Below are 27,233 nucleotides of genomic sequence, written 5' to 3' on the forward strand. Positions count from 1 at the left end.
ATTATCCATGTATGAGTAACAAATTAATGAAATGGAGATATTATATTTTCATGTTTAAATGTTTTTTTCAAAAGAGAGAGCATGGAATATTGGATATACTAAGGCAATTTTACATGTTTTGGAGTGTAACAAGCTATCCTACACACACCCTTTTCATGGGCTTGTGTGGGACAATTTTGAATTGTAGCCACATCCTGAGGAAAGCAGTCAGAGCCCCTGGCACTGGTACTATGAGGAATCCCAGAAATTCTCTCTTGTAGTTGCCAAAACAGGTATTATATTGGAATAAACAAATACATTAATATGCTGTAACAGTGTTGTTCAACCTTGGGTCCCTAGATGATGTCAGACCAGAACAACCATCAACCCCAACCAGCTTAGCCAATAGCCAAGGATGATGGGAGTTGTAGTCCAACAACATCTAGGGTCCCAAGGTTGAAGAACAGTGTGCTATAACATATGCTATCATATTCCTCTGTGGAACAGAGGTCACTAACCTCTTTTAGGCCCATGGGCACACTATGATTTTTTGTTCAGTGCTGTGCCTCTCACTCCTTCTGGTCACTTCTCTTCCCTGGATCAACCTCCAACCCCCCCCCCCAAGACAGAGAGCGCAGCACACACTCACATTTTGGGATCTAGGTCAAAGTCAGATCCATTAGAATTAATCATAGCCTTGCAAGCACATAGAAGTGAAAGAGGAAGTGGGAAAAAGTACAATACTTCCAACCTTACCTCTATGTACTTTTCAAAGGAGAAAAAAGTAAACACCCTTGCCACCCCATGATCAGGGGAGCAGTGAGTTGGAGTGCGTGTTTTAAAGCCTTTGTGGGCACCAGAGAAAGACATCAAGGACACCATTGTGGTCACAGGGGCTGCATTGCTGGCAGCTTGTCTGAAATATATGCAAAAGATTTTCCTCTTGGATCCAGTCATGTATATTAGCCTTGCAACTCCTGTTTCCCAAATGTCACTGATTTTTCTCCCCTCACTGGGCTCAACCCCCTGCCATTTGCATTCAACCTGGTGCATCTAGGATTCCACTGCAGTCTGTCAGACCCCTAGCACTGCTCCCCCCTTATTATATGGCAATCATGATGTTCCCTGCCTCTATCTATCTCATGAATAGCAACAAATAATTGTAAGCTCTTAGTCAGAGCTTGGAAAAGTTACTTTGTTAAACTATAACTCCCATCAGCCCCAGCCAGCATGGCCACTAGATTGGGCTGATGGGAGTTGTAGTTCAAAAAAGTAAATTTTCCAAGCTCTGCTCTTAGTCCAAGCAAAGTGGGAGTTGTTCAGTCTGTATATACATCCGCTATTATTTTAAGAATTCTCTCATTTTGGAGATTCAAGATACATGAACATTTTACTCTCCAATGCCTGTGTTGAATGTAATAATGAACATATTTCTTTAGAACCTGAATTGGTACTCAAGAGTTCTCACTAATTCCCTCCAATAATAAGAATATGGTACAACGTCCCCATAGCATACCACAACTCTGGACCCAAAATCTCAATATGTAGTGGCATGTGTTAAAGCCTAATCAGTGATCTGGGATATGTGTAGGTTTAGTAACATCACGCTGTTGGAGTCTCCTTTTTCCTGAGGGGATAGCAATACATGCCAGAAAGCATGCAGAAGACAAGAAGAGGCCTTGAATGGCTCAGGGGGCAGACCTGGACTGCATTAGCCGCCTCCTACTCTGAGCCTCCAAAGGTCTGAGAGTATGGTGATCATGGTGCATTGGAGGCCTCAGAGAAGATAAGAAGAGGGCAAATGTTTATTTCATATGCTTGTATACCACTTAGTATCAAAACAGTCTCTAAACAACTTACAAAAAAAACCAACAAAGAAAATATTAAAAATTACTAATAAACTATAAGTATATCTCATCTAAAATTCAACAATGCCACATCAAATAATATCATCCTAGAAAGGCAAAAACATAGTGGGACACTTTGAAAACATCTTAAGAGTCAAGGAAATCACAAGTCTTCAAATGTCTCTTGGTGGCTCCTGTACTGCAAAGAGGACATTGCAAAGGGTCGGTGTGACCACAGATAAGGCCCTCAAGCCATTGTGTCTCCTTTCAACTGCTACAAAGACTCCGACATGCAAAGGAGATAGCAGTGTTGCTGCGCTCTCACTATTTCAGAGACCTCAGAGCATGCAGAGGGATGGCAAGTGTAACTCAATGAACCTTGTCCAGGCCACTTGCTCAAAGTGAATTGAGAAACCAATTCCAGATGCTGCATTTCATTCCAAACTTTGGACTGAGCTCAAACTTTTCCAAACAGAACCAGTGGTTCTATTGTACCTACCCTTACTTCCTGGCCATGTATACTTTTTTTAGGAATGAAATATATTACCTTTGTCCATCTGAATGGCAATTGCTCTCCAGGGTCTCAAGTAGAGGTCACCTGCTACCTGATCCTTTTAACTGGAGATACCAAGAACTGAACTTGGGACGTTCTACACGTTAAGAAAATAGATAGTATTTGAAATAACCTTTGCATTCAACTACTAAAACTATGGACAATGCATCTCTCAGTACACAATTTTTAAAAAAGGCTTGATCCAAAGATTCACAGAACTAGTTCAGCATGTCTAAGTGCATTCTCCACATGTGTTGTTCAAACACCTGCCCAAGCCACATGGCTAACTTTTAAAATAGTCTTATGGCACCCTAGGCAGCAATCCCAATCCTACTCACCTGTGAGTAAGGCCCAGTGAATTCAGTGGGGCTTACTTCTGAGTAGACACAATTTGTATTGTGGCCTTAACAAATTTAGTATGGCATACGCTTTCATGGATGAGAGTCCACTCCGTTATTTTAAACTATGCAAACTTTCAAAAGCAGTTTGTGATATGGCATACCCAAGTAATTTGGCTCATCTAAAGTACCTCTTTGGTTCTTGGCCATCAATGTTACATAGTATTATCCTTATTTCTTTTTAAACATTTACTATCCACAGCTCAGACCTCCTCATATGCTTAGCTACAATGACACATAAAGGCTTGTGCTATGCAGCTCTTATAAAATCTAATTCTGCTGAATGGAACACAGTCATTCAGCCTTGATCCCACATGGCTAACTCTGTCACTTTGAGCACTTACCAGGAAAGAAAATAAATTGCTAATATGAAAATAATTATTGACATGCTTAAACTCTGCCACAACAAGCAAGTAGTACTTAATTATAGCCATGTTAGTACATAGTTAGTATATATTTTAATGTAGTATTTTAAATAAGTAAAATATATTCCAAACTGACAAACACATTCTCTCTCTATATATATATATATCTCCAACACAGTGCAAAGATAACATGGGCGCCCTCTGTTCTTCAGTAAATATATGTTTACCACAGTGAAGAGTTAAATGGAATGCTTCTGTGATCCTTGAACATACATTTTGAATTATAGCCTATCTACCCTGCAGACATACCACTAACAGTAACCCCAGGAGGCTTAAAGAAATATCAGCACTCAAATTCACAGAGTAAAGGTCTGAAGAGGCAGCTCCGTGAACGGATAACTGCCTGCGGCTTTACCAAGCACAATATAGCTGTCAGTTGTTATTATGTTAAAGATTTTCTGGGGAACAGTGTTTTTTCATTTTGCATGTCAGGTAGGGGAGAAAGAGACACATTCAGACAACCATCTCTTTAAGAAACCATAAAAAGAGCTGAGCCTTGTGGCTTACTCACCAGGGTTGGTTATAGTCAAGAGGTCAAGTTGCCGCTGTTGCTGAAAAACAAATGATAAAAGGAGTTGTTGAAAGATTACTAATTTTAGTAGGTCAACTTAGACATGCCAAGCAAGTGTTCTGACATTTGCAGTAGAATTAATTATGACTTACATGGCTCAATGTTATTCTTTTGGATGGTAGCCATGTGTATCTAGCCTAGCCCTTTGAATGCTTTCTTGCTTACACTCTTAGAGTATTAGTAATTAATTTAATGGTGAAAGTGCACATATGCATGTCTATTTAGATTTAACTACCTTCTTCAAACCCAAGGAAAGCTTTAACACATCGGCAAAGGGCATTATGTGACTTAAATAGTAGTACTAATGTGCAGGAGTCTATGACACTATTCAACAAAACAAATTAACATCCTTTTATTTAAAAAAAACACCTCACTTTCACAGTGGAGGAGTAAATGAGACTGAAGTTAATTAAAAGTGGGGAAAAGAGCCCTTAGATAATCAAGGGCTTTATTGTTACCACAGATAACTGAGCCTCCAAATATCCTCATACTATTGGACACAATTTTGGCACTTGCAGAAAAACATTACAGAGCAAGGATGCATGGCTTTAAACAGTGAAAGCCATTTGAGGCATTACCAGATCAGTACTGCAACAACCTTTGCATAGCTGGATCCCATACCATTCTGGTAACATATAAAAAAATATTATTACTATTATTTATTAATTGCCTTCCATATATAATCTCAAGGTGATGCACAAAACAATAAAAACATAATAAAACAGTTAAAAACACACACAAAACAACACAATACAAATTTTAAAAAATACAAACTCAACACCTGTAATGGAAATTCCTTTCATTGTTCCACAACTAAATGGTTCAGACCCAGGAATAAGTGCACACGAGACCTTCAGTCAGAAAGCTAGCATTTATTACTTAAGTAAGGAGACAGCGATCACACAAGCATGTCTGCCTGAACACAGACTGAGACTCCCTTATATACCCTCACAACATCCAAGGACATGTGATCCCACACAGCGAATGAAATAATTTCTATCAGCGATGTGTGCCAGAAGAGCTGTGCAGAACCCCGTTAGCTATTAAAGTGGCAGGAGTTTTAAAAATGTACACCATCACTTCAATCTCTCCACCCTCCTTTGTACGTGCAATTACCCTCGCCCACCATGGCTGTAGAATTTTCCACATCACACCCATGGCAGAAACCTATTCATCCAGTAGGAAAGATTGTCAGAGACAGAACATATCAAATTGACATTGGAGCTGTACTTTGATTAGTGATGGTAGGGATTCCTACAATATTTGATCCTTTCCTCATCTCTAAAATACAGAATAAAAAACAGTCTTGATATCTTGGTTAAGAAGCTGCAATACTGAATTTTCTTGCATAGGCTCAATACAAACTCAATGTATATTTGTATACTTGTGTATTTGGTAATGCCCATGTAACTATGATTTGATAAAATACCCAGAAATTTGGAAGATGAGCTTACTTGTCCAAAACCACTGGCAAAATTTGTTTGAGACAGGTTGGCAGAGGCTAATCACTTTGAGAACAGTGCAATGGATATGAGAAATGAGCAGTCTGGAACCCACTGCAGAACAAGTAATGAGACCTGAAAAGATAAGCTTTATTTCAGGAGATCTCATATACTTATAATTTTTTTTAAAAAAAATAGTTTTGCAAATCCTTATATTTGTGGTATAGTAAAGCATGTCACTGAGCACTAGTCACTAATTAATGGTAAGTAACTAAATTATAAGGAAGCACTGGTGTAATTCATATTGACAATTCATATATTTTGATACATTCAACATTCCTTTGACATTTGCTACAGCTTAGTGAGTTTTCTTTTCTCATATCATTCTAATCTTACTGCCATTTCTTTTTCCTTATACTTCCTAATAGTTGTTATCCTCCTAAACTTTCTTGGTCCAACATTTATGTAGCTCTGGCATTGCAGAATATACTGTCCACTTCAATTTATCTCTCCTAATCTGCTCAATAATGTCTGTGTTGCTTTCATTTATTGTCAGGCCTATTGATCCACTTCTAATCTAATTCCCATCATTACACTGTCTCTGTTCTTTTGGTGACACTTGGAAGTCCTTGAGAATGGAAGCATGCTGGTATGAGCACTAAACTAAAAAGTTATTCTTTCCCCCCAAAAATGCTATTTTATGGCCTTGTCTAAACAGTCCCAACTTGCAGTGTTTGTGTAATCATAACACTGAAGTCAGTGGATGCAATTCATTAGATGGTATATGTACTCCGCTGACAGAGTTGCTCAGTTCCCACTTGCAACCAAACATAAGGTATAATTCATGGCCATACAATACCACTAATAGTTCCAGATCTGCCACCTCCCACTACAGGGCTCAGGGTACAACAACATTTTTCATTTATTTATTGTACAGCAAACAAACCTTATCTGAACATCATCCATGTGACTTTGCTTGGGATGGGGGTCAGATTCACAAGACACCAAAGCTATTTTTGGAAACACTATTCAGATTTTGACTTTGTCTTACCAATACATTCCTAACCTGAAAAATACACTTAAAAGTATGGCACTATTTCTAATCACAAGGGGTTATTATGGGACCCCTATAACTCACCCTGCAGGTTTGATCTGGCTACCCACCCTGCAGGTTTGGTCTGGAGTGACTAGGGTTGCCATATTGCCCAGTTAGCCAGGTTTTACCCGGATTCTTTGCATGCCACCTGGCTCCTGTTTAGCCCCTTAGGTGGCCCAGATTCTCAGCTTTGATTTAAAAAAAAAAGTTTCTAGGTGGTCCGGTTCTCAAGATATACATAAAAACGTCAGCCGTCCCGACTGTTAAATATTTCTTTAAACAGTACTGTATAGCACTTCGTAGCTTTAACCCTGCCCGTTCAGGATTGCAGCCAATCAGTGAAGCCAGGGTTGCATTTGGTTGACCTGAGGCAGTGTCTAGAAAACTTCATTGCAATGCCAGAAAATGGTGGTCCCCCCCGTTTATCTGAAAATCTCATAAATTGGGTAAGTATATACATTTCAGTTTTTTTTCCTCTTGTGTGCAGGAGTCAGATCCTGGGCAGTGTTTTGAAAACCTTCCCAATACTTGCTTTTGTAAAAGCAATGCTAATCCCATATGCCCAGAGTAAATCCCATTGAATTCAATAGGACTTACTTTTGAGTACACATGGTTATGAATGTGCTGAAAATCAATGGGACTTTGGAGTGAATGTAAAAAAGAATTGTGTTTGTGTTCTAACTCTTCTCTCTTCCCTCCAGTCCTATTTTAAAGCAAGTAGGCAGGGCTTACTTAGGTATTACAGTTTTTATTCTGTAGGAAACTAATACTGATTTTTAAAAAAACTAATACTGATTTTTCTGCAATGACCAACTGGTTTGACAATAAACTATTATATGGGCTGTATGTATTTATACATCTGCAGTGTGTGTGTGTGTGTGTGTGCATGTATAGAGTGTTTCCAACAACCCTGTGAGGTAGGGTTGGAAACCAAGGCAGCTCACAATAAGAAATAAAGCCATTTAAAATCCAATAAGCATAAAAACAAGTATAAACAGTTGCAAAACAGCGTAAAGTGGCATGATTCGGATTTTTGGGTTGTGTGAATGAAGTTGCTTATCACTTGAGGTTGCAGTTCTGTCCCTGTTTGAGTAAGCCCCACTGAATACACTGGGACTTGCTTCTGAATAAATAAACCTAGGATTGCACTATAAATATCTTTACAGTTTGTGTAAATAATAAATATATTTGATAGTCATGCTTATATAAATATTTCTTCATTTATCATATTTTTGGTTTTTGGTTAGGAATCCTGACTGGTTGTGAGATGCTTAGTTTTCTGCCTTACTCATAGGAATCTTGTTGTGGTTGATATTGTGTTGCATTTAAGAAATCATGGTATGAAATGGCCTGAATCAGTGTAAGGTAGATTCCTTGGTTCCTAAAAGTGGGAAGAGACTCAAGGACCACAGTGACTCCAACATTTATTTATATATTTTTATTTACAACATTTATATACCGCTTTATTGTAAAAAATCTCAAAGTGCTTTACAGAAAGAATTAAAACAATAAAATTATTGACAAAAGCGTTAAGGACAGATACTTAAAAACATTCAAAATAATAAAACTAACAATGCGTTAAAAACACATTTAAAAACACAATAGCTTCCACATGCCTGGAGAGGCTTGCCTCAAGAAAACTGATTTTAGCAGGTGCTGAAAAGAGGCATCTGCCTAATGTCAATAGGCAAGGAGTTCCAAAGCGTAGGTGCTGCCACTTTACAGGACTGATTTCTTACAAGAGCAGAACAAGTACTGTACTATGTGGCACCCATAACATGGAAAGCACAGCTTGAACTTGGCCTGGTAGCAAATCAGCAACCAATGCAGATTTCAGAGCAGAGGTATTATGTGTTGATAGGATCTCACTCATGTCAGCAACTGTGCTGCAGCATTCTGCATTAACTGCAGTCCCCAGGTCAGGTTGTGCTGCATGGGGATTTCTGTGACCTTGGCTGACCGGCTGCTAGGAGTTTTTTAGTTTGGGTTTTGGGTTATGAATCCTGACTGGTTGTGGCATGCTGAGTTTTCTACCTTACTCATAGGAATCTTGTTGTGGTTGGTATGGTATTACATTTAGGAAAGTGTTACTGCCTTTTGTGTTGTTTTTTTCCTATTTGCATTTCACTTATCTTTAACCTCACTCTGTTACAGCCATAGAAGCAACAGCAGCATATGCAAGGTAATTAACTCCCATTAGTGATAAGAGCAAGAATTTATAATTATTATTTTAATTAAAACAAGAGGCTTATGAGTACTTTGAAGAGGACCAGATATTTATTTTCTTTCTGAGCCCAGGACTGGGTCTTTCATGATGCCCGGTGGGGGAGGGGAGGAGCAGGCGAGTAGTCGATAAGACAGACATCCTGGCATTGGTAATCTAATTAGCAAGGTATGTGTGCGGTTGTTGCACACTTCCAGGCCCAGTGGAACCTGTGTAGATATGGTTGACCAAAGTGATGACTCAGGGCCAGCGTTTTCAAGGGCCAGTGTTTTCAAGAAAAAAAGAAACTAAGTTTAGGAGGCATAGAGGAGTTACATGCCTTGCTGAAGCTTATCAGTAAAAATACGTGCTGGGAAGCTGTTGTGTGATGGCTAGCTTGGAATGCAGATATGGGTGGAGAAATTAATGTGCCGGGTGCATAAGAAATGATGGGCATGCATAAGTTAGAAGATGGACCAATGGAAAGGTGGCAGGATGACATTAGGGGGCCAATTAGAATGTGTCATGAATTTTTGCTTGCATTGTATAAAAGTGTAGCACCCCCCCATAAGGGGTGTGCTTGTTTTGCGAATTATCGCCTTGCACCTCTTCTGGCCAGAATGAAATAAAGCTTGTTGGACCCGTCAACCTGGGTGTGGTGATTTGGCTGTACTGCACACCGGGCAACTAACCCATTTGGGAGACAACAAAAGGGAGAAGAAATTTTGAGTCAAGCAAAGCTCTGCTTTTATAAAACCTAAGAAACATACACATACTTTGAATGTCTGAGTGCCTGCACCAGTGGAATACTGGAGGAACTTGTAAAACTTGCTGCAACAATATTTAGAACTGAGCATGTGGTGTGAAAGTCTCCTTTTCCTAACATTTTGGCTTCTTGTTTTTCTCCTACACCACATCTCTGAAATATATCGTATATGTAATGGTTAACCATACTAAAAAATGTAAATAAGTTTATTTCGGTCAATGACCAGCAAAGGTTAACCATACTGCTGCCCTGACTTACTTTATGTTTGTTGCTATTTTGTGTTTTTATTATGTTTTTATATTGATTGTGTATTTTTATTGTTTTTATTATATTTGTAAGCTGTGCTGAGCTTGTTTTTAACAGCAGAAGGGCAGGATATAAATCCTCTTAATCAATCAATAAATATTCCATAGTGTTAGAAACTAGAGTCTAGGCATTTAAGGCTGAAAATGTTGCTTTTAAAAAAAAGATTTCTCACATCTTTCCCCAGTTTTTGGTGGTAATTCCTAGGCACAAAAACAAAACAACTGGACAATCCAAATATTAACATGCAAATAATTTGCATAATATGCAAATAATATGCAAATAATTTGCATAATATGCAAATTAGCCTGTCCGGATTTGTGGAACTGGAATATGGCAACCCTAGGAATGACTAGGAACTGAGCTGTATCTCCAGGAGAATTGCCAACCCTCCAGGTCTAGCCTGGAATCCAGGAATTGACCTCAACCTCCAAGAACCTCTTGAGGCCAATACTGGAGATGTGACAAGCCACCACTGTGATCTCACACCAGCCTGTCATCTGAATTGGCCTAAGCAGGAAGGTGCAGGAGATAGAAAGGAGGGGGGGTTAATAGTCAGTAAAGAGAGGGAAAAACCATAGAAACTAGTCCTGGGTAAATGTTGTAAAATTGAGTTAGGAGACTGGTAGAGGTCAGAGACAGCCAAAAGTGGCAGAGAGGAAGACTGAGTATTCAAGAACAGTTCCCTGTATCTCCCTGTAGGTAAGCATGTTGCAGCTGCCTGCTGACTGAGCCAGGAGAAGGCCTTTGCACTATACTGGCCAGTCATATGATTTTTCTTCCTTTAATTAAAAAAAAATCAAATAATGACAGAGAACGGTGGTGAAGGACCTTCAAACGGTGGTACAGTACAAAAGAGAAAATGTTTGTGCCGTTTTATTTATTTATTAGATTTATATCCCACCCTTCCTCCCAGTAGGAGCTCATTAATGATGAATGGTGCAATGAAGATGCATTCAAAATTGGCTTCACAAATTCAACACACTTACAGCAGAATGCATTCTATGTCATCAAGGATTTTCAGTTAAATATGAGAGAAGAAAAGCATTGAGAAGTCATACTGAAAGCATAAAACACAAGGAATTACAGAAACAACAGAAAAGAATGCCACAAATCTCACCATTCTTTACCAAAAGAGATTCATCCCAAGAAAAGCAGGTGACAATAGCTGAAGTAGGGCAGGTTTACCACAGTATTTCCCACCATTTAAGTTACACAAGCCAAGACTGTACAAACAAAATGCTTCCAATAATATTGCCTGATTCTGAAATTGCCAAAAAAAATTATTGTGGGCAGACAAAAGCAACCAGCAAAGCAGAAAGTATTTTGCACCAAAATCACCAGAACTTTTGCTTAAGGACTTGGATAATGCACAGTTTTTTTCATTTGGGTCTGATTTCTCCAACAAGGGGCACAGGAAATTATTCCCATTAACTTCATGTTACCTTACTGTGACAGAGGTAATTAAGCATGACTTGCTTGATTTTTACAATGACAATGATGAGACAAGTGAGGCAATTGCAACACAGATCCCAACGTTCTACAGAAGAATAGTCTCAGCGTTAACAGTGTGTCTTCTTACGTGGCTGCCAATGCCTCTGTAAATTTTGGAAAACACAAGTCAGTGTATCAGAAATTAAAACAGTTTAATGACCATCTTATACAAGTGGGATATAAATGTCATATAATCCACAATTGCTTCAACCGTGGGATGAAGGCTTTGAGTTTTGATGTAAAAACACTTATCCTTAAGGTATACAGTGAGTTTATTTATTTATTTTATTTATTTATTTATTAAATTTATATACCGCCCGACTAGCAATAGCTCTCTGGGCGGTGAACATAAAACAGCATAAAAATACAATAAATAACAAAACAATACTAAAATACAAGCAACAATCCAACACAGTAAACATTTTTAAAATTAAATCAGTGTAACTTAAAATGCTTCAGAGAATAGGAAGGTTTTGACCTGGCGCCGGAAGGAGAGCAGAGTCGGCGCCAGGCGTACTTCCTCAGGGAGACTGTTCCATAGTTCAGCTTCTTGGCCAAGAAGACAGAGTATCTTTTGTCCTTTTTGAGTTTGTAGAAATGGAATAGAAAGATGTGCTTCAGCACATACTAACACTGTTGAATACATATTACAATGTTAGCCTGCATTGAGGGTATACTTTTTTCAGAGGGGGAAGAAGAATGTGTGAAGATTGTGTGGGCAGCTTTCAGAGAGGAAGAACACAAATCTTTTCCTCTTTGTTATGTTTATATGTTTGTTATGTTATGTTTTTGCACAATCTGATAATTTTTCAAGATGCTGTGAAGAAATTGGACTATAATAACATTAGCTCCACAGAACTCCATGGTGTCATGGAAAGCCTCCATTCAAAACTGAAGAGAAGAAGAGAGGACAAATTCTATGGATGGGCCTCCAGCTGACAACAGAAAATTCAGAGAGGAAGCCTATAATAAGAAATTGACACAGTGCACTGAATACCTGGAGAAATGGTATGATGTTGAATCACATTTTTAAAAACGAACGTCAGTACTCTCACTTCACAATGATGTGAAACGGGCAGATTTGAAGACTCTCACTACAGCACTCCACACTGAGAGTGACACTGACTAGCTGTATGATGACTACTGTGTTTTGCAACAAATAAGGGAAGAGATTGTCTCCAAGTAGCAGAACTTAGACCACAGATGGGTAGATGCTTTCAGAGAAATGCCAGACGGTAGCAGCAGCCAGCTGAAGAAACTGATCTCTTTCGCATTTTCCATTCCTGTGTCTAATACCTACTCTGAGAGTGTTTTCAGTTTAATGACACAACTGTGGACCAAGTATAGAAACAGGCTGAGTGATAGTGTTGTGAAGCCTGAGCTGCAGGTAAAACTGACTATTAACATGATCTGTGCAGAGTTTCTAGACTTCTTTAAAAACAACTGGGATCTGCTAAAAACAGCAAGAGCCCAGATCAAATATAAATTTAAAAAGCAGGAAGCTGAGCACAAGCCAACCCAGCTTTAAGGTAAAAACATCACATTCCATTTAAAGTATTTTAGTATGAAGGTGTCATGCTGGACACTTAGCTGCAGAAAGGGAGGATAGAGCAAGCTTAAGAGGGTGACAGAAATGGCCTCTAATAGAAAGAGTCTCCAAAACCTCTTTTTAAATATATATATATATACTTTTTATTTTAAAGGCTTTTTGTATTTTTTACAGAATTGCGACAAAATGACATGAAGAAAAAGAACAGAGTACCCGAAGAGAACACAAAACAAGAACAAAAATAATATAAAACGAAAAAACAGAATAAATAAAAGGTAGTGTGCTTTCTGGCCTCTAAAGGTCTGGTTTTCCAAGTTTGGGTTTACACAGTAAAGGTGAATTAAGGAGGTGAAATTGGGTCCCTGAGTTTAGACAGGTAAAGCAACATGTAGAAATTCAATCTCAGTTTGAAGAGAGAAAAAATCCAGGAATTTCCTTAGTCAGATTTGGCAATCCTACCTCAGACTCTTATCAACAGGAATACTGGATGGTTGCCTATAACAAAGGAGAAATTTGTAAACCAAAATCATTCCCGCTATATCACGTAATAAATCTGAGTGATATAACAGCATACCTGTATCACTTTATAGGAAGTTGCCCCTCCCAGGACTTTTGCTTCCTCTCCATACTTCTTACCCTCAACTCCATATAACCTTTCTCTAATTGAGTCCAATTGCTGAACTATCCTAACCTCTGAGAATGTGTGAGTTGAGCCCATTGTACAGACACAACTCACCAAGACATACCATCAAGAACTGTTGCTACGCTTTTCCATCTCAGTGAAGCATGTGTGGCATCCAAACTCTTCATATTATGCCCTAAAACTGAATTTATTGGAATTGTCACTGAGTAGCTCTAAATTGCGATTCTAAGCCGACCTTAAAAAGACTTCATTGCTGAACTTCTTCACTAACATTTCCTGACTTAAGACTTTAAAGTTTCAGCATTCTTTTAACCTTTTCTCCTGGTGATATATTCCCCCCTAGTTTCTCTCTCTCAGCACTTACTATGTTTCCTTGGTACTGATGCCCATTGAGAGATTTGCCGAGTTTTCCTATTTAATTCTAACCATAATTAACTCTGGGCGAGTTGGAAAAGTGCAAAGAAGGAATTTTTTGTGTAAATTAACTGATTCATTTAAGGCTAGATTATCTGCAAAATGTTCTCTTGCACTACCTTTCTGATTTTGGTACATTGCCCAACTCTCTCTATCCATGTGAAAAGGTACCATTCTTTTCTACCTCATAAGAGTTGTAAAAAGAAGCCCAATACAAAGATGCCTGGTGATACTGACACCTAGAACTGTTTCTTCAACAACTATCATCATCATTATCAAATTACATATGACTATAAGTAGTCCCTGATCCAAAACAACAGTTTCCATTTAGTATAGCTGAACACTCCCTGTTCTCCCTAAAACCTTGTAGGAATCACATCTAAGGATGTGACACAAGATGCACAGGTGCAAACAGATTGAAACCCCTCATACTCCCCTTCAGAAGTGGTCAGTTGCTTGCCCAGTCTCAATTTGAGAGGCAGTTCCCATGCAAATAGGATGCCCACCCTGATCCTATTTAAGAGGGTCTTGGAGGTGTGACTAACTGTTGTGACAATGTCTGAGCTTGTGCAGTCATGTTTGCTGTAGGTTTTGTGAGCCATAGTGACCTGTGTAACCTGTAATTTGATCTACGTCTTGAAGTCCTTTTAAGTGATACAATAATGCTTTCAAGAAAAAGACTTCTAGGGCCCCGAGTCTGAATTTGAGAGTAATGGGAAGGACAGTTGTGTGCAGTTGTGTGGAGTTTATCCCAATCACTTGGTGAGATCTTGAGTTTGTGGAACATCAGCATGGGTGGGAGTAGAGCCATGAACACACATCTGTGTAATTGTTGTGTGGGAGATTGGGTGTTCGCTATAGCATGGTTTTGCTTGTAGATATTTCTGTTGTATCAGGGGTTCTCTTGTGCATTGGACAGTGTATTTTGTTGAAGTGAGCAGAGTGAATGATACTGAGGAAGTGATTGGGGATGAACACAGTAATATTTAGACTACTTTTCCTCAGCTCCTTTGTTATTATTGGTTTATAGATTATAATTACTTATAACCGTTGTACTGTGGCTATCTCAATAGGGTCAGCTCTTGATGGTACAGACATTGTAATTATGAATGAATGAAACATGGCATAGCCACTGCACTTACAACAATCTTCCCTGGGACGCAGCGGATATACCTCTGGATCAGACATTACTACTATGTAGCTGCATTCTTGTCATTGCCTGGGCCACTCCACACAGAACAATTTATGAAACATGAATCACCTCCAAAATGAGAAGCTTAAGTTCATCTGATGAGGTTTCTATATTATTTCTTTTGTTGAATATTCCTTATCAGGAGTTGCACAATACCCTAAAATACCATTTGGATCAACACTCTGACCAAGACAAAAATGCTATTTCAGATCCCTTTAAAACAGATAAGCTGATCATTAAAAACATAAAATATCACACTCAAGCACCAACTAACCAATTCTTTCAACTAAAAAAACCACCTAGTTTTTTTTTATCATGTAATGAAGCAAGATCTCACACTTCCTATGGCCTCTATTATTAGTTGCAAATGTATCTTTGTATCATGATAAAATGAGTCAGTCACCTTGTTGACACTTGGCTGGGATCTTAGTAAAACTCAGCGATCCTAACCCATTACTTTGTATGAATTTCATTATTAATAGTGCAGCTGTGTAGGTAGACTCCAGTTAAATGCTAACACTCTCCGTAGGAGCTATCATTAATTTCCAAAATCATCATCACTGGTCTTCCTAGACATTTTCCATATCTTTATATTTCTGTTTATGGTTCAGAAGCATAGGCCAACATGAATAATACAAAAGAACACAGATGGGCAGTTTTATGAGTATTGCAAGGGGATCAGATGGGAATATTGCAAGGGATGGGATGGGAGTTAAATTCCAGTATCGTGCATGAAAACAAAACTATCCCTATATGTTCTTCCTGTTTCCACAGTATAATGGCAAAGCATGCATATGTGTACACACACAAAATAAAAGTTAAAACTCCACCTGTGATAGTCAGGGCTGGTTCTAAAGGGCGGCCAGGTTGGGCACTGGCCTGAGGGCCCCAGAGCTACAGGAGCCCCTGAGGGGCCCCTGAGGGGCCCTCCACTCCCCTTCCGTGATCCATGCCCCCCACGCCCCCCACTTACCTGTCAGCCGGCTTTTTAGCATTGCCCTTAATGAAGATGGCGGCTGCAGCTTCCCTAATGTACTGAAGCTGCTGCCTCCATCTGAGTTGATGGCAGAGATGTGCGCGTGTAGCACGCACATGTGCCATCAACAAAGATGGTGGCGGAGGCTTCATTCCCTTTAGGGAAACCACGGCCGCCATCTTCATTACGGGCAATGGTAAAGACTAGACAGGTAGGGAGGCTGTGGGGGGCCATGTGTGCACACCCTCCCACCCACCGGGGGGCCAGGGCAAGCTGATGCCCAAGGACGCCCCGCATGCCTGGAGCCGGCCCTGGTGATAGTATCCCACCTTGTCTATATTGTTACTGTTTTGCTACTGCATTAGCAGTGGGAGCACTGGCAAACTTGATGCCTTGCACTGAGGAAGTGCCCCTTACTCAGAACAAGGCATAAGGTGGGCATATCAAAGAAGCTTGGGTCAGTGGGCAGTGGTAACAGTCAGTAGGTAGGAAGGAGGAGTGATGGCTGGGAGGGAGGAGTGACTGATGGCAGCACTAGTGGCCAGTTGTCTAGTCAGTACAATATATGGCACTGCAGACAAGAGACGGGTGCATGATCCTCTGTATAGGGGTGCACAATCCACCATCTGTGCCATGTGGCACAGTGTGGCTCATAGTAGAGCTGACTTTGATTATACAGCCTTTTAGGATTAATTCCTCAACATATAATATCCATAAGCAAGGTAAAAGCTAAAGGTGTCCCCGCACTTATAGTGCGAGTCGTTTCCGACTCTTAGGGTGACATCCTGCGACGTTTACAAGGCAGACCGTATATATGGGGTGGGATTGCCAGTTCCATCCCCGGCCTTTCTTTACCCCCCAGCATATGCCGGGTACTCATTTTACCGACCACGGATGGATGGAAGGCTGAGTGGACCTCGACCCCTTTTACCGGAGATTCGACTTCCTCCTTCCATAGGAATCGAACTCTGGCCGTGAGCAGAGTTTCGACTGCATTACCACAGCTTATTTATTTATTTATTTATTATATTTCTATACCGCCCAATAGCCGAAGCTCTCTGGGCGGTTTACAGCATAAAAACATCCAGTATACAATTAAAAACATATATCAAACACATTGAAACAATATAACAAAATATTACCACTCTGCGCCACGGAGGATCCTATAAGCAAGGTACAAGATGATAACTGGACAGTGGATGAGTCTTGGAAACACACAGGAATAAAATGAGCTCCCTTTTCTGACATGCTTTACTCACACTCTGCTTCTTTCCCTGATTGCAGTTGCAAATTTTGCACACTGCAAGAATGGTCTTAAATAGTGCTGAGCTGAAATTTTGGATAGTTTTCTGAGAAAATCATTTTTCTTTTTTTCACACCACCCCCACACACATGACAATCAAAATATCAAGAACAACAAAAACCTTAGGGGGGAAGTAAGAAGCTGTGCTACTGCCACTGCTAATGGTGAGCAACCCCTCCCCCCCAATAAACTGTTGGAGAATTTCTCCCTGAGAAATGTAATTGAATGTTCTTCCCTAATTTGTCTGCCCTCTAACGCAATAGAACATTTTAAGAAGTCATTTGTGCATGGCTGCAGTTTTAGAAGTTTTAGTAGTCAGGCCATTACCAGGGTAGATTGTTGAAAAAATATTATCATCCTTATCATGCAATTCCCATCAACATTGACCATTAGCCATGCTGGTTGAGGCTGAAGGAACTTGAAGTCCAACATTTGAAAGGCCATAAGTTCCTCTCCCCTGTATTTGTTGGATGTAACTACATTTCCTTTCTGGTCAATCCAACAGCAAGGGCAAGAGAAAAATAACATGACATGAAAGAAATCTAGTTTATGAAATGCCCGAATTACCATGGTGGAGGCACTGAATGTTCACAAGGCAAGTTTTTTTCTGGCAATAATAGTAATTCTTGAACCTATTGTAGAAAATAGAGCTGTGGTAATCTGATTTAACTTATAAGAACACATTACGAGAAAACTCTTTGGTGTTTTATTTTTCTTGGGAGCAGTCAGTGAATGTTTAAAGGCTTCCTCTGCTGTGATGACGCCAAACTTGTGGAGTATGGTGAATCTTGCTACTTGTTTAGAGTGCAAGGAAACACTAAATTGATTCCAATATGACAAATTAGAAACTACTTCAGTAAAGAGTGTTGAAAGATATCAGGAGGCGACAAGAGATCAGGTCAAGAGGGAAGATTAAAACAGTTGAGCAAGTATAGGCTGGCAAAGAAATTAAGAAAATAGGGAACCATAAGAGCAGACGTCTCAAATGTGAATGGTACTTACTCCTCTAAGGAAGACTTTTTTAAAAAAAGGTCCATCATAAATGCACAGTACTACAAGTCTAGTACCAAGAATAATAGATGGAACCTTAAATGAGAATATCACTATCATATTCAATATTTTTGCAGCTAGGCAGTAGAGATCATGAAATTGTGCTCTTAAGGAGCTTTGAAAGCCACACTTCTTTTAATGATTCCTGTTATATGATTAAACACATACAGCGAGACCAGCCTTTCTTTATCAAGGGGAAAAAAACCCTGATTATTCATCTGCAACCTCTAGGCAGCCTTTCCCAACCAGTGTGCCTCCAGATGTTGTTGGACCACAACTCCCATCTTTCCTGACCATTGCAATGCTGGCCGAGGCTGATGGGAGTTGTGGACCAACAACATCTGGAGGCACACTGGTTGAAAAAGGCTGCTCTATGGTTTAGTAACCCTGATTCCCATTTCATTCATTAAAAGTAGGATAGTGGCCCAGCTATTCAGAAATCAAAATGTTTGGAAAACTGGTCAGTATGATTAATTATGTCAGCCACCATTGACAAATTTTAAAATTGGGTTTTTAATTTCATTTGAGTCAGTGCATTCTTTTGGGAAGAACTGTTTCATGCTGATGACATTGTGGAAAATAAGCTTTGTGAACCTCTTGCATTAGGCAGTTGGCACAAGCTGGAGAAAGCTAAGTTTACCAGCTCCCTCTGATACAAATGAGAAGAGACACTGTCAAAATCCAATCCAATATATATCTATTCAGAAGTAAGTTCCATTGAGGACAACGGAATTTTACTCCCAGGTATGTGACATGGTATAGGATTGCAGCCTTAAGCACTGATGCTTCCAAGGGGATGACGCACACGTCTGTCACTAGATTGGATCTAGGGCTGGGTGAATCTGACAGTTTTAACTTCTTTCAGTTTCTCATTTTTCTAACTTTAAGTTCAGATCTCCACATTTTCACATCAGTTTGTGGGGTTTTTTTAAGTTCTCAAGAAAATTCTGCTTTTTAGTGCAAATTTCTCCTAATATACATATCTTTGCATACACTTTTGCCTAATATGAACATTTGTGCAAAGGAATGTTCCCTCATATATTTTTGTATGTTATTTTCAGTAATATATGCATTTTATTTATTTATTTATTTATTTTTATTATTCAATTTATATACCGCCCTTAGCGAAATAGCTCTCAGGGCGGTGAACAAACAAAATGTGCATTTTATGCACATTTTACCCTAGTATATGCACTTTTGTACACAGAACTGTATAGCAAAATTCAGAGAATGACAAATTTTGAATGATAGCTGTATTTTGGTTCTTGTATTGTCTCAGAAAGTGCAAATTAAGTCAGTTCACCTTTAAATGTGTATCAAATGAAATTTCTGTTTCCTAATTGTACACAATATGTTTAAAATGGCTGCTTTCACACATGGGGCTGATTGCATTAGTTTAACCAATTAGAAAGGTAGTGCTTCTGTCCCGATTTCTAAAATCCCTTTCACATTGCAGTACCTGTTGCATTAAAGAACAGTAGCTTTTCTAGCTAATATACCAGCATTTTGTGCTGATGTCTTTCACGTGGCTGCAATGAAGACACAAGGGAGTGTGTGGGAAATGCTGCTGCTTCCTGTGCCTATGCCAGAATACCAGTGCAATTTTCGTCAGGCAAAAAAAAAAAGGGCACCTAAAGGGCGAGAATGCATTGTATGCTGGGATGCCTGTCACGGGAGCACCTGAAGCTAATTAAAAGTTCCTGCGATTTTCCGGGTTCCCAAGCTTGCAAATGAATTATTTCTGGTATCATTTATTATGAAAAAATGTGCTAAACTTGCACTATATTCCACCAGAATTCCAGAACTAGCTTGTACGTTGTGTGAAAAATCAAATATAATGCTCAAATTATCAGGTAAGAAATCATCAGAATAAGGCAATAAAGTGCAGTGTGAAAGCAGCCATATGTCTTCCAAATATTTTTTCCTATGCTGATTAATCAAGAAAAACTGGTACCTCCTAATGTGATCTCAAATATTAACTGAAATGAGTTGCTCTCATATTTTTTAAAAACCATCTGGCAGGTTTATGCAAACTGAAGTTCTACTCCTCATAGAGTTACTTTAAAAATGTTAAAAGCTTTGTTTTAGTGCCCATATAGCATGTAGATTTTTCCATGGCCTGGAAAATTTACCTGTAGGTAGATTACAAAGTCACAGCCTTATTACTGTGTTTGTGACATCAATTACTATAATACAATGCAGATCACTCTACTGCCACAAACAGAGAATTAGGCCTGAATGTGAGAAATAAGCAGCAGGAGCTAATAAAATCTTTGTTAAACAGCTATTTATTTCAAAGAAAGAATAAACAGAATAAAAACAATAAGGGCCACATGTGGTGCTATTAACATTAGGAAAAGAATCTATATGGGATATGGATTACTACTTCAGTCTGGAAGAACTGCTTCTTAGTTGCCAACCTCAGCCTCTATGTTATATTAAGTAATACTAAATAACAGGAAAAGCATTCAGACAAAAAAAGTATAGATTAGGGAAAGCAATTATTAACATTTAGAGCCTGCCATTTGTTGAGAAGGTGGACTATGCAATTCAATGAATTTCTAATTAGAAACGAAGTGCATCTGCCTATAGCAGTAATAGGATATTGATCAACCACTGTTTGTTTATGGGAATATTACTGATAAGAGAAGAGGTTTACACAATTTTCAAACCAAAAACACAGATCAATTCATCTAATACCATTAGAAGGTGTTATATTCAAGCCAGGGTAGGGCAATACTCTTCTTGTACTGGAAATTAGAGTTAAGCTATGCAAACAACTTTCTAAAGTTGCATCCGGTCCAGTAGTGTAGTGGCAAATTCGGAAGTACAGGGTACCTTCATGATAGTCACATCACACCCCCTCACAGCCCCACCCCCTTTACCACTTTCCCTCATCTTCCTTGCTCTCCCTGCTGTCTTGCAAGTACACACTCCACTACAACGTATGTCCATAGGAGCCAATCAGCATGAAAGGGGAGGCTGTGTGTTAGCTACTGAGAAGAGTCTTCCCAGTGGCTGACTCACCTCCTTTCATTCTAATTGGCTCCAATCAGCACAGAAGAACAAGGATTCTTCTCAGTGGCTAACATGCTCCCTTTTCATGCTGATTGGCTCATTCATAGGGACCTGGCTGGGACCCTGCTCCCAAAAAGTAACATGCCTATGACCCCCTGCAACCCTAGATGACTATACCCCTAGCCAGCATTGTTACTCTAAGACAGTGTCCTGTGGCCCTTCAAATGTTGTAGGATTCCAGCTCCCTTAATCTTGTCTGAATCCCACTTGACCAAGACCCTGAGAAGACCTCCCCTGAAGAAGAGGCATGGGACCTCATGAAGAACTCCAGTACAACTGAGGACTGGGAAAAACCAACAGAAACCCCACAGCAGACCGAGTGTCTCGGTTCATGGATGTCACACCTACTCCCCCTGATAATCCTTCTGATCACAGCCTGAGCCCTGCCTTGATCCCCAGTTCTCCCAACCAGGCCTCAAGAGTGTCAGCGCACACATTGAAAAGGCCTGAGTCACTGTAAGAGTGCCTGGTTGGCTTTTACAAGGCTCTGTCCCCAGGAATCTCCTCAGGTGCAAGTGTCCACTCAGAAGCAGGGAGAAGACTCAGCTGTGAACAATGACTGTTTATACTTGTTTTATAGTTATTGGTTTTTAAAGTGATTTATTTCTTATTGTGAGCTGCCTTGGTTTCCAATCACCAACCCTACCTCACAGGGTTGTTGGAAAGGACACACACACACACACAGAGGTGTAAAAATACACCCCATATAATCCTAACCATGTCTACTCAAAAGTAAGTCCTAATGGAGTATTCGATTAAATACTTTCATATTTCATAGCCCAGGGTCTGACTCTTGCATAAAAGAGAAGAAAAAAACTTTAAGCCATATTACTTACACAAACTGCAAAATCTGAAAGCCTCCATTTTCTGACATTGAAATTAAGTTTATGCATGCCTGGATCAAGAAGTCACAACCTGGCTTCATTTATTGGCTACAATCCTGAAAGGGCGGGGTTAGAGCCAGAGCTCGAACAAGTTACTTTTTTAAACTACAACTCCCATCAGCCTCAGCCAGCATGGCCACTGGATTGGGCTGATGGGAGTTGTAGTTAGAGCTAGGAGCTGTTCTAAACAGATTTAACAGTTGAGCGGGGGGGTTGACGTTTTGGTGTATATCTCGGGAACCAGACCACCTAGAAACTTATTTTTTTAAAAAATTGAAGCTGAGAGTCTGGAGATTAAGGGGCACTAGCCAGAGAGCCGGAGGGCCCCCCAAAAAACCAGAGACTCTGGCCGAAAACCGGATACCTGGTAACCCTATTCCTCATAGTGAACAGAAACTTAGATTTCTGCTCATTTAGTAATGCTCTTCCAATTAGGGTTGCCAGATCTCTGGTTTTCTGCTAGAGTCTCCGGCAAAAGGGGTCCGTCTCCGGCCTCCGGCCATAGGTTCTTTTAAGACGCCAATCTCTGGCTTTTGAGCATTCCCCCCAGCCACGCATGCATGATTGACATATGTGGCTGGCCGCCTTCCCGCCCTTTCTCATTGAGGCGGGGACTGTGGCTGGAGAGAGAGGAGGGGAACTTGAGGCGTTGCCAGGCAGCAGCGAGTAGAGCACCTCGTCGAATCTGCTGTGGGGTAAGAAGGCCTCTTGGTCGCAGGAGCCGGTGAGAGGGCGGCCCGGCTCATTGGTAGTCAGGCCCTCGCTCGGCCGTCGTCGCGCAGAGGGGAATCGGTTCCGGGTAAACAGGCCTCTTGGTGTGGTAGGCCCTCGCTGAGAGAGAGAGAGAGAGAGAGGCCTTGCACAGCCCTTCGTAGCCCAGAGAGGCCTTGCACAGCCCTTCGTAGCCCAGAGAGGCCTTGCACAGCCCTTCGTAGCCCAGAGAGGCCTTGCACAGCCCTTCGTAGCCCAGAGAGGCCTTGCACAGCCCTTCGTAGCCCAGAGAGGCCTTGCACAGCCCTTCGTAGCCCCGGCCCAACCGCTTCACCCCTCCTGCTGTGGGTGCCGCTGGGTGGCGGCGGCTGCGATGGGGCTCACCAGTCTCTGGCTGGGGGGGCCCATCACGGCCGCTGCCGCCCAGCAGCGCCCACAGCATGACGGGTGAAGCGGCCGGCCATCCTTTCTAGAGCAGGGGAACCAGCTCCGGGGCTAAGAAGGAGCCGGCCCTGGCCGGCCTCCACTCCTGCTGAGGCTGGCAGGCTGCTCGGATGCCGTCTCCTAGCAACCGCTGCCGAGACGGGGCCCACGCGGCCTGGCAGCCTGAGCAGGAGGCGTGAAGAGGTGGTGGCAGTGGAGGCCAGGCTGGGCCGGCTCCTTCTTAGCCCCGGAGCCAGTTCCCCTTCTCCGGAAAGGACACCCGCTTCACCTCTCATGCTGTGGGTGCCGCTGGGTGGGAGTGGCCGCGATGGAGCTTGGCAGTGGCGGCGGCGGCCGCAGCGTCACTGGCTGGGGGGGCCCATTGCGGCTGCGGTTGCCCAGCGGCGCCCACAGCAGGAGGGGTGAAGCGGCCGGGCGTCCTCGGGGCTAAGAAGGAGCTGGCCCTGTCCGGCGTCCACTGCTGCTGTGGGTGGCAGGCTGGAGAGAGAGAGAGAAAGAGAGAGAGGCTGGAGAGAGAGAGAAAGGGAGAGGCTGGGGAGAGAGAGAAAGAGAGAGATGCTGGAGAGAGAGAGAAAGAGAGAGATGCTGGAGAGAGAGAGAAAGAGAGAGATGCTGGAGAGAGAGAGAAAGAGAGAGATGCTGGAGAGAGAGAGAGAAAGAAAGACTAACTGTCCATAGATGGAAGTAAAGTAGGTACATCAGGCTAGTTCTAATGACTTGGCCATCTAAAATCTGTTTAGAGACGTCCTGTAGGTATTGCCATAAGCCTTTCCCCTCTCCTAGTTCTAGAGTAATGCTTAGAATGTTTTTTTTAAACCTGCATTTCCATTCATTTCTGTGCTTTGCAGTGTATTGGAGGAAGGCTATAGGTAACTTCTAAACTAGATTATTGTTGGCCACAGACTAAACCTTCAAATGCCAATAAAAATGCAGTATAATATAATAATCTGGGATTAAGATGTTGTGTTGAATACCTGTTGAATGGGGAAGCTGATCTCAAAACTTGGCATTTCTGTAACATCTAAAGCAAGTTGATGGCAATATAGTTGGTGTAAAAAGGTGACTTGCTGTTTTTAAACTTCCTGTAAGTGTATTCATTGGCCTGTTCTGTAAAAGTCTAAATAAAGGTAGCTTTATATACTATTTTCTGTATTCTGCATTTACTGTTAAATAAAAAGCCCTTTATACCTGTTATTCGCCTACCAAAACCAAATGGTTTGACACAAACTAGAATTTTCACTCCCAGCCATAATCATACATTGAAAAGACACCAGAAATCTCATGTTGTGTTTAATTACCCCTCAAAACATTTTAGTTGACCTCTCATACCTAACAGTGGAGTCATTAATCTATAGTATGTATCCTGAATGAGGCTTGGGAAGGGTTTGTGTGAAGGGGTATAGTTTTAAATGTGCAAAAATATTTTAACACTGATCTCCAATAAGGTGGTTTATTTGTTTTTTACCAGTGCCTTTTGAAAGTGTACACGTTTCTTTATAGGTAGGGCTGCAAACATATTGGAAATCTTAATTTAATCATAGTTCCTAGGAAGCTGCCATTTGTCCATCTAACTCTTGTCTACAGCAGTGTTGTTCAACCTTGGGACCCCAGATGTTTGTTTATTTATTATTTGATTTATATCCCGCCCTTCCTCCTAGCAGGAGCCCGCCAGATGTTGTAGGACTACAACTCTCATCATCCCCAGCCAACTTGCTAATGGGTATGGATGATGGGACTTGTAGTCCAACAACATCTGCAGACTCAAGGCTTCAGACCCAACAAGTAGTTGATGGTAGTTTTCCAGTGTTTCAAATAGGTTCTTAGCTGTACTGAGAGATACTGGAAACTGAACCTGGGCCCTTCTGCATTTAAAACATGCTCTTGCTGAGCTTACAGCCCTACTCACCACCCCATCAGATTTTGCATATGGGTAAAAAACTTTCTGAAGCAAGAAGACTCCTTTTTAGGGGAAGCATATGTGTTGGAGTAGGCAGCCAGTCCCTTAATTGTCTCCCTGGGCTCCTGCGGGAGGAAGGGCAGGGTATAAATTAAGTAAATAATAGTTCATGGTAAGAAAAGGGGAATGTCTCTAAAGACTGCACTTGTCATCTTCAGTTTTTAGGTACTTGCATTAAATCTCTTAATCTACTCATCTAGTTGGGTCACCTTTTTTAAGAAGTCAAACTGCATAGTCATGTAAAGAGAACAAGGCCAACTTTGTACAGTGGTGCTTATTCCCAGTAAGTGGGTGTAGAGTTGCAGGCTGAAGTATTTTTGCTGCATTAAACAATTTATTTTATTTATGTGTATTGTATCCCACTCATCATAGACCTCTAAGCAGCAACCAAATCTTAAAATCCATTAAGAGCAATTAAAACATATCCAGCAATGAGAACAGACAAAACAGCAGTAAACGTCACATACTCATAAAAGCCTGACCAAAGAGGTGTGGTTTTTCCTGGTGCTGAAACGCCAATGTACTCTTGGATGTGGCTTAGTTTCCATTGGACAATGAGCCCCCAGTTCTCTAAGCTGTTTGGATGCACTATTCAAATGTTTGAAATGTACAAAATAGAAAAAGAAATCCAAATAAAACTAAAGGATCAAAATTAGTTTTTAAAATTTGGGGGAATGTTTCACCTAAAAGGTGGCAGAAGGCAGGCCTTCCTAAAGTGGACTTTCCAAAGGCAGGGAACCACCACTACACAAAAAGCTTTCTTCATTTGCTACCTGCTGCACTACAAGCAGCAGAGGGATATGTGAAGAGGGAGGTGGATGGGCAGATGTATCCAAGAGCATCTAACATGTTCTAGGTTGGATTTGGAGAGGGGGAAGGGCAGATAGTCTTATCAGCTTCAACTGGTGTGCATCAAACTTGTATGCCCACACCAGTATTAAGCTGGCAAATTCTAGGGTGTCTTTACAACAGACTGTTAAGATAGATTTGTTCTCATACTGGAAAGAGTGAATGCAGAAACACTGAGGTGATATTTTAGCCAGGAACTTTACTCCTCACACTTAGTCACTATGCTACCTTGTTCATCCCCCTCTTCACCCCTTTTCTGTCTTACTTTGGAAGTAGTCCTTACTTCCTTATTCCTCAGGCCCAATTTGCTACAGTAGGTTTTACTTCATCAGGAATGAGCTGCACACTGTTCAGTAGCATCGGAATAACAGTTATAAAGCTGACTGATTGATTCCACATAAATACCAACCACCACCACCCATGAGAGTATGCTGCTGTCATTAAAATGACCAACAGGGTCCAGTCACAGGCATAGGTAATTTTATATTAAAAGAAATTGTTATGTGCCTTCAAGTCAATTATGACTTATGGCGACCCTATGAATTAGTGACCAACAGCATCTGTCGTGAACCACCCTATTCAGATCTTGTAAGTTCAGGTCTGTGGCTTCCTTTATGGAATCAATCCATCTCTTAGTTTTTCCCAGCATTATTGTCTTTTCTAGTGAATCATGTCTTCTCATGATGTGTCCAAAGTATGATAACCTCAGTTTCATCATTTTAGCTTCTAGTGATAGTTCTGGTTTAATTTGTTCTGACACCCAATTATTTGTCTGTTTTGCCTAGAATGCCCTCCCTTGTCCTTAACATGGCTGCAACCATATCTACTCAGAAGTAAGTCCTATTGAGTTATATGGGGCTTAGTTCCTTAATAAGCATGCTTACAGTTGCTGCCTTCAGGGGCATCCATCTGTGCTCCCATCTAACATCTCTGCAACACTAAGCTCCTTTCTTCCAATAATGGCCTGGCCTGAGGGCACGTAAACCCTTCTTGCCAGAAGCAAGTAAGCTAGATTAAATGTTCCCTAAAGGCGTTGAACTGTGACCTGGCAGACCAGGGTTCGAATCCCCACACAGCCACGAAGCTCACTGGGTGACCTTGGGCCA

General features: G+C 40.9%; 1 protein-coding gene across 3 annotated transcripts in view; it reads right to left on the reverse strand.

Annotated features, from left to right (window-relative positions):
• The window catches only part of BEND5 (BEN domain containing 5), a 1,596,389-nt gene that overhangs the window by 718,399 nt on the left and 850,757 nt on the right, over positions 1–27,233 (reverse strand). For all 3 annotated transcript variants that reach the window (XM_061632932.1, XM_061632930.1, XM_061632933.1), the window contains one exon: positions 3,714–3,753. In XM_061632932.1, the coding sequence (XP_061488916.1) occupies positions 3,714–3,753 (40 nt within the window). The remainder of the gene's footprint in view (positions 1–3,713; positions 3,754–27,233) is intronic.

Source organism: Rhineura floridana, chromosome 6, assembly GCF_030035675.1.
Source record: "Rhineura floridana isolate rRhiFlo1 chromosome 6, rRhiFlo1.hap2, whole genome shotgun sequence".
In the NCBI taxonomy this organism is placed as follows: domain Eukaryota; kingdom Metazoa; phylum Chordata; class Lepidosauria; order Squamata; family Rhineuridae; genus Rhineura; species Rhineura floridana.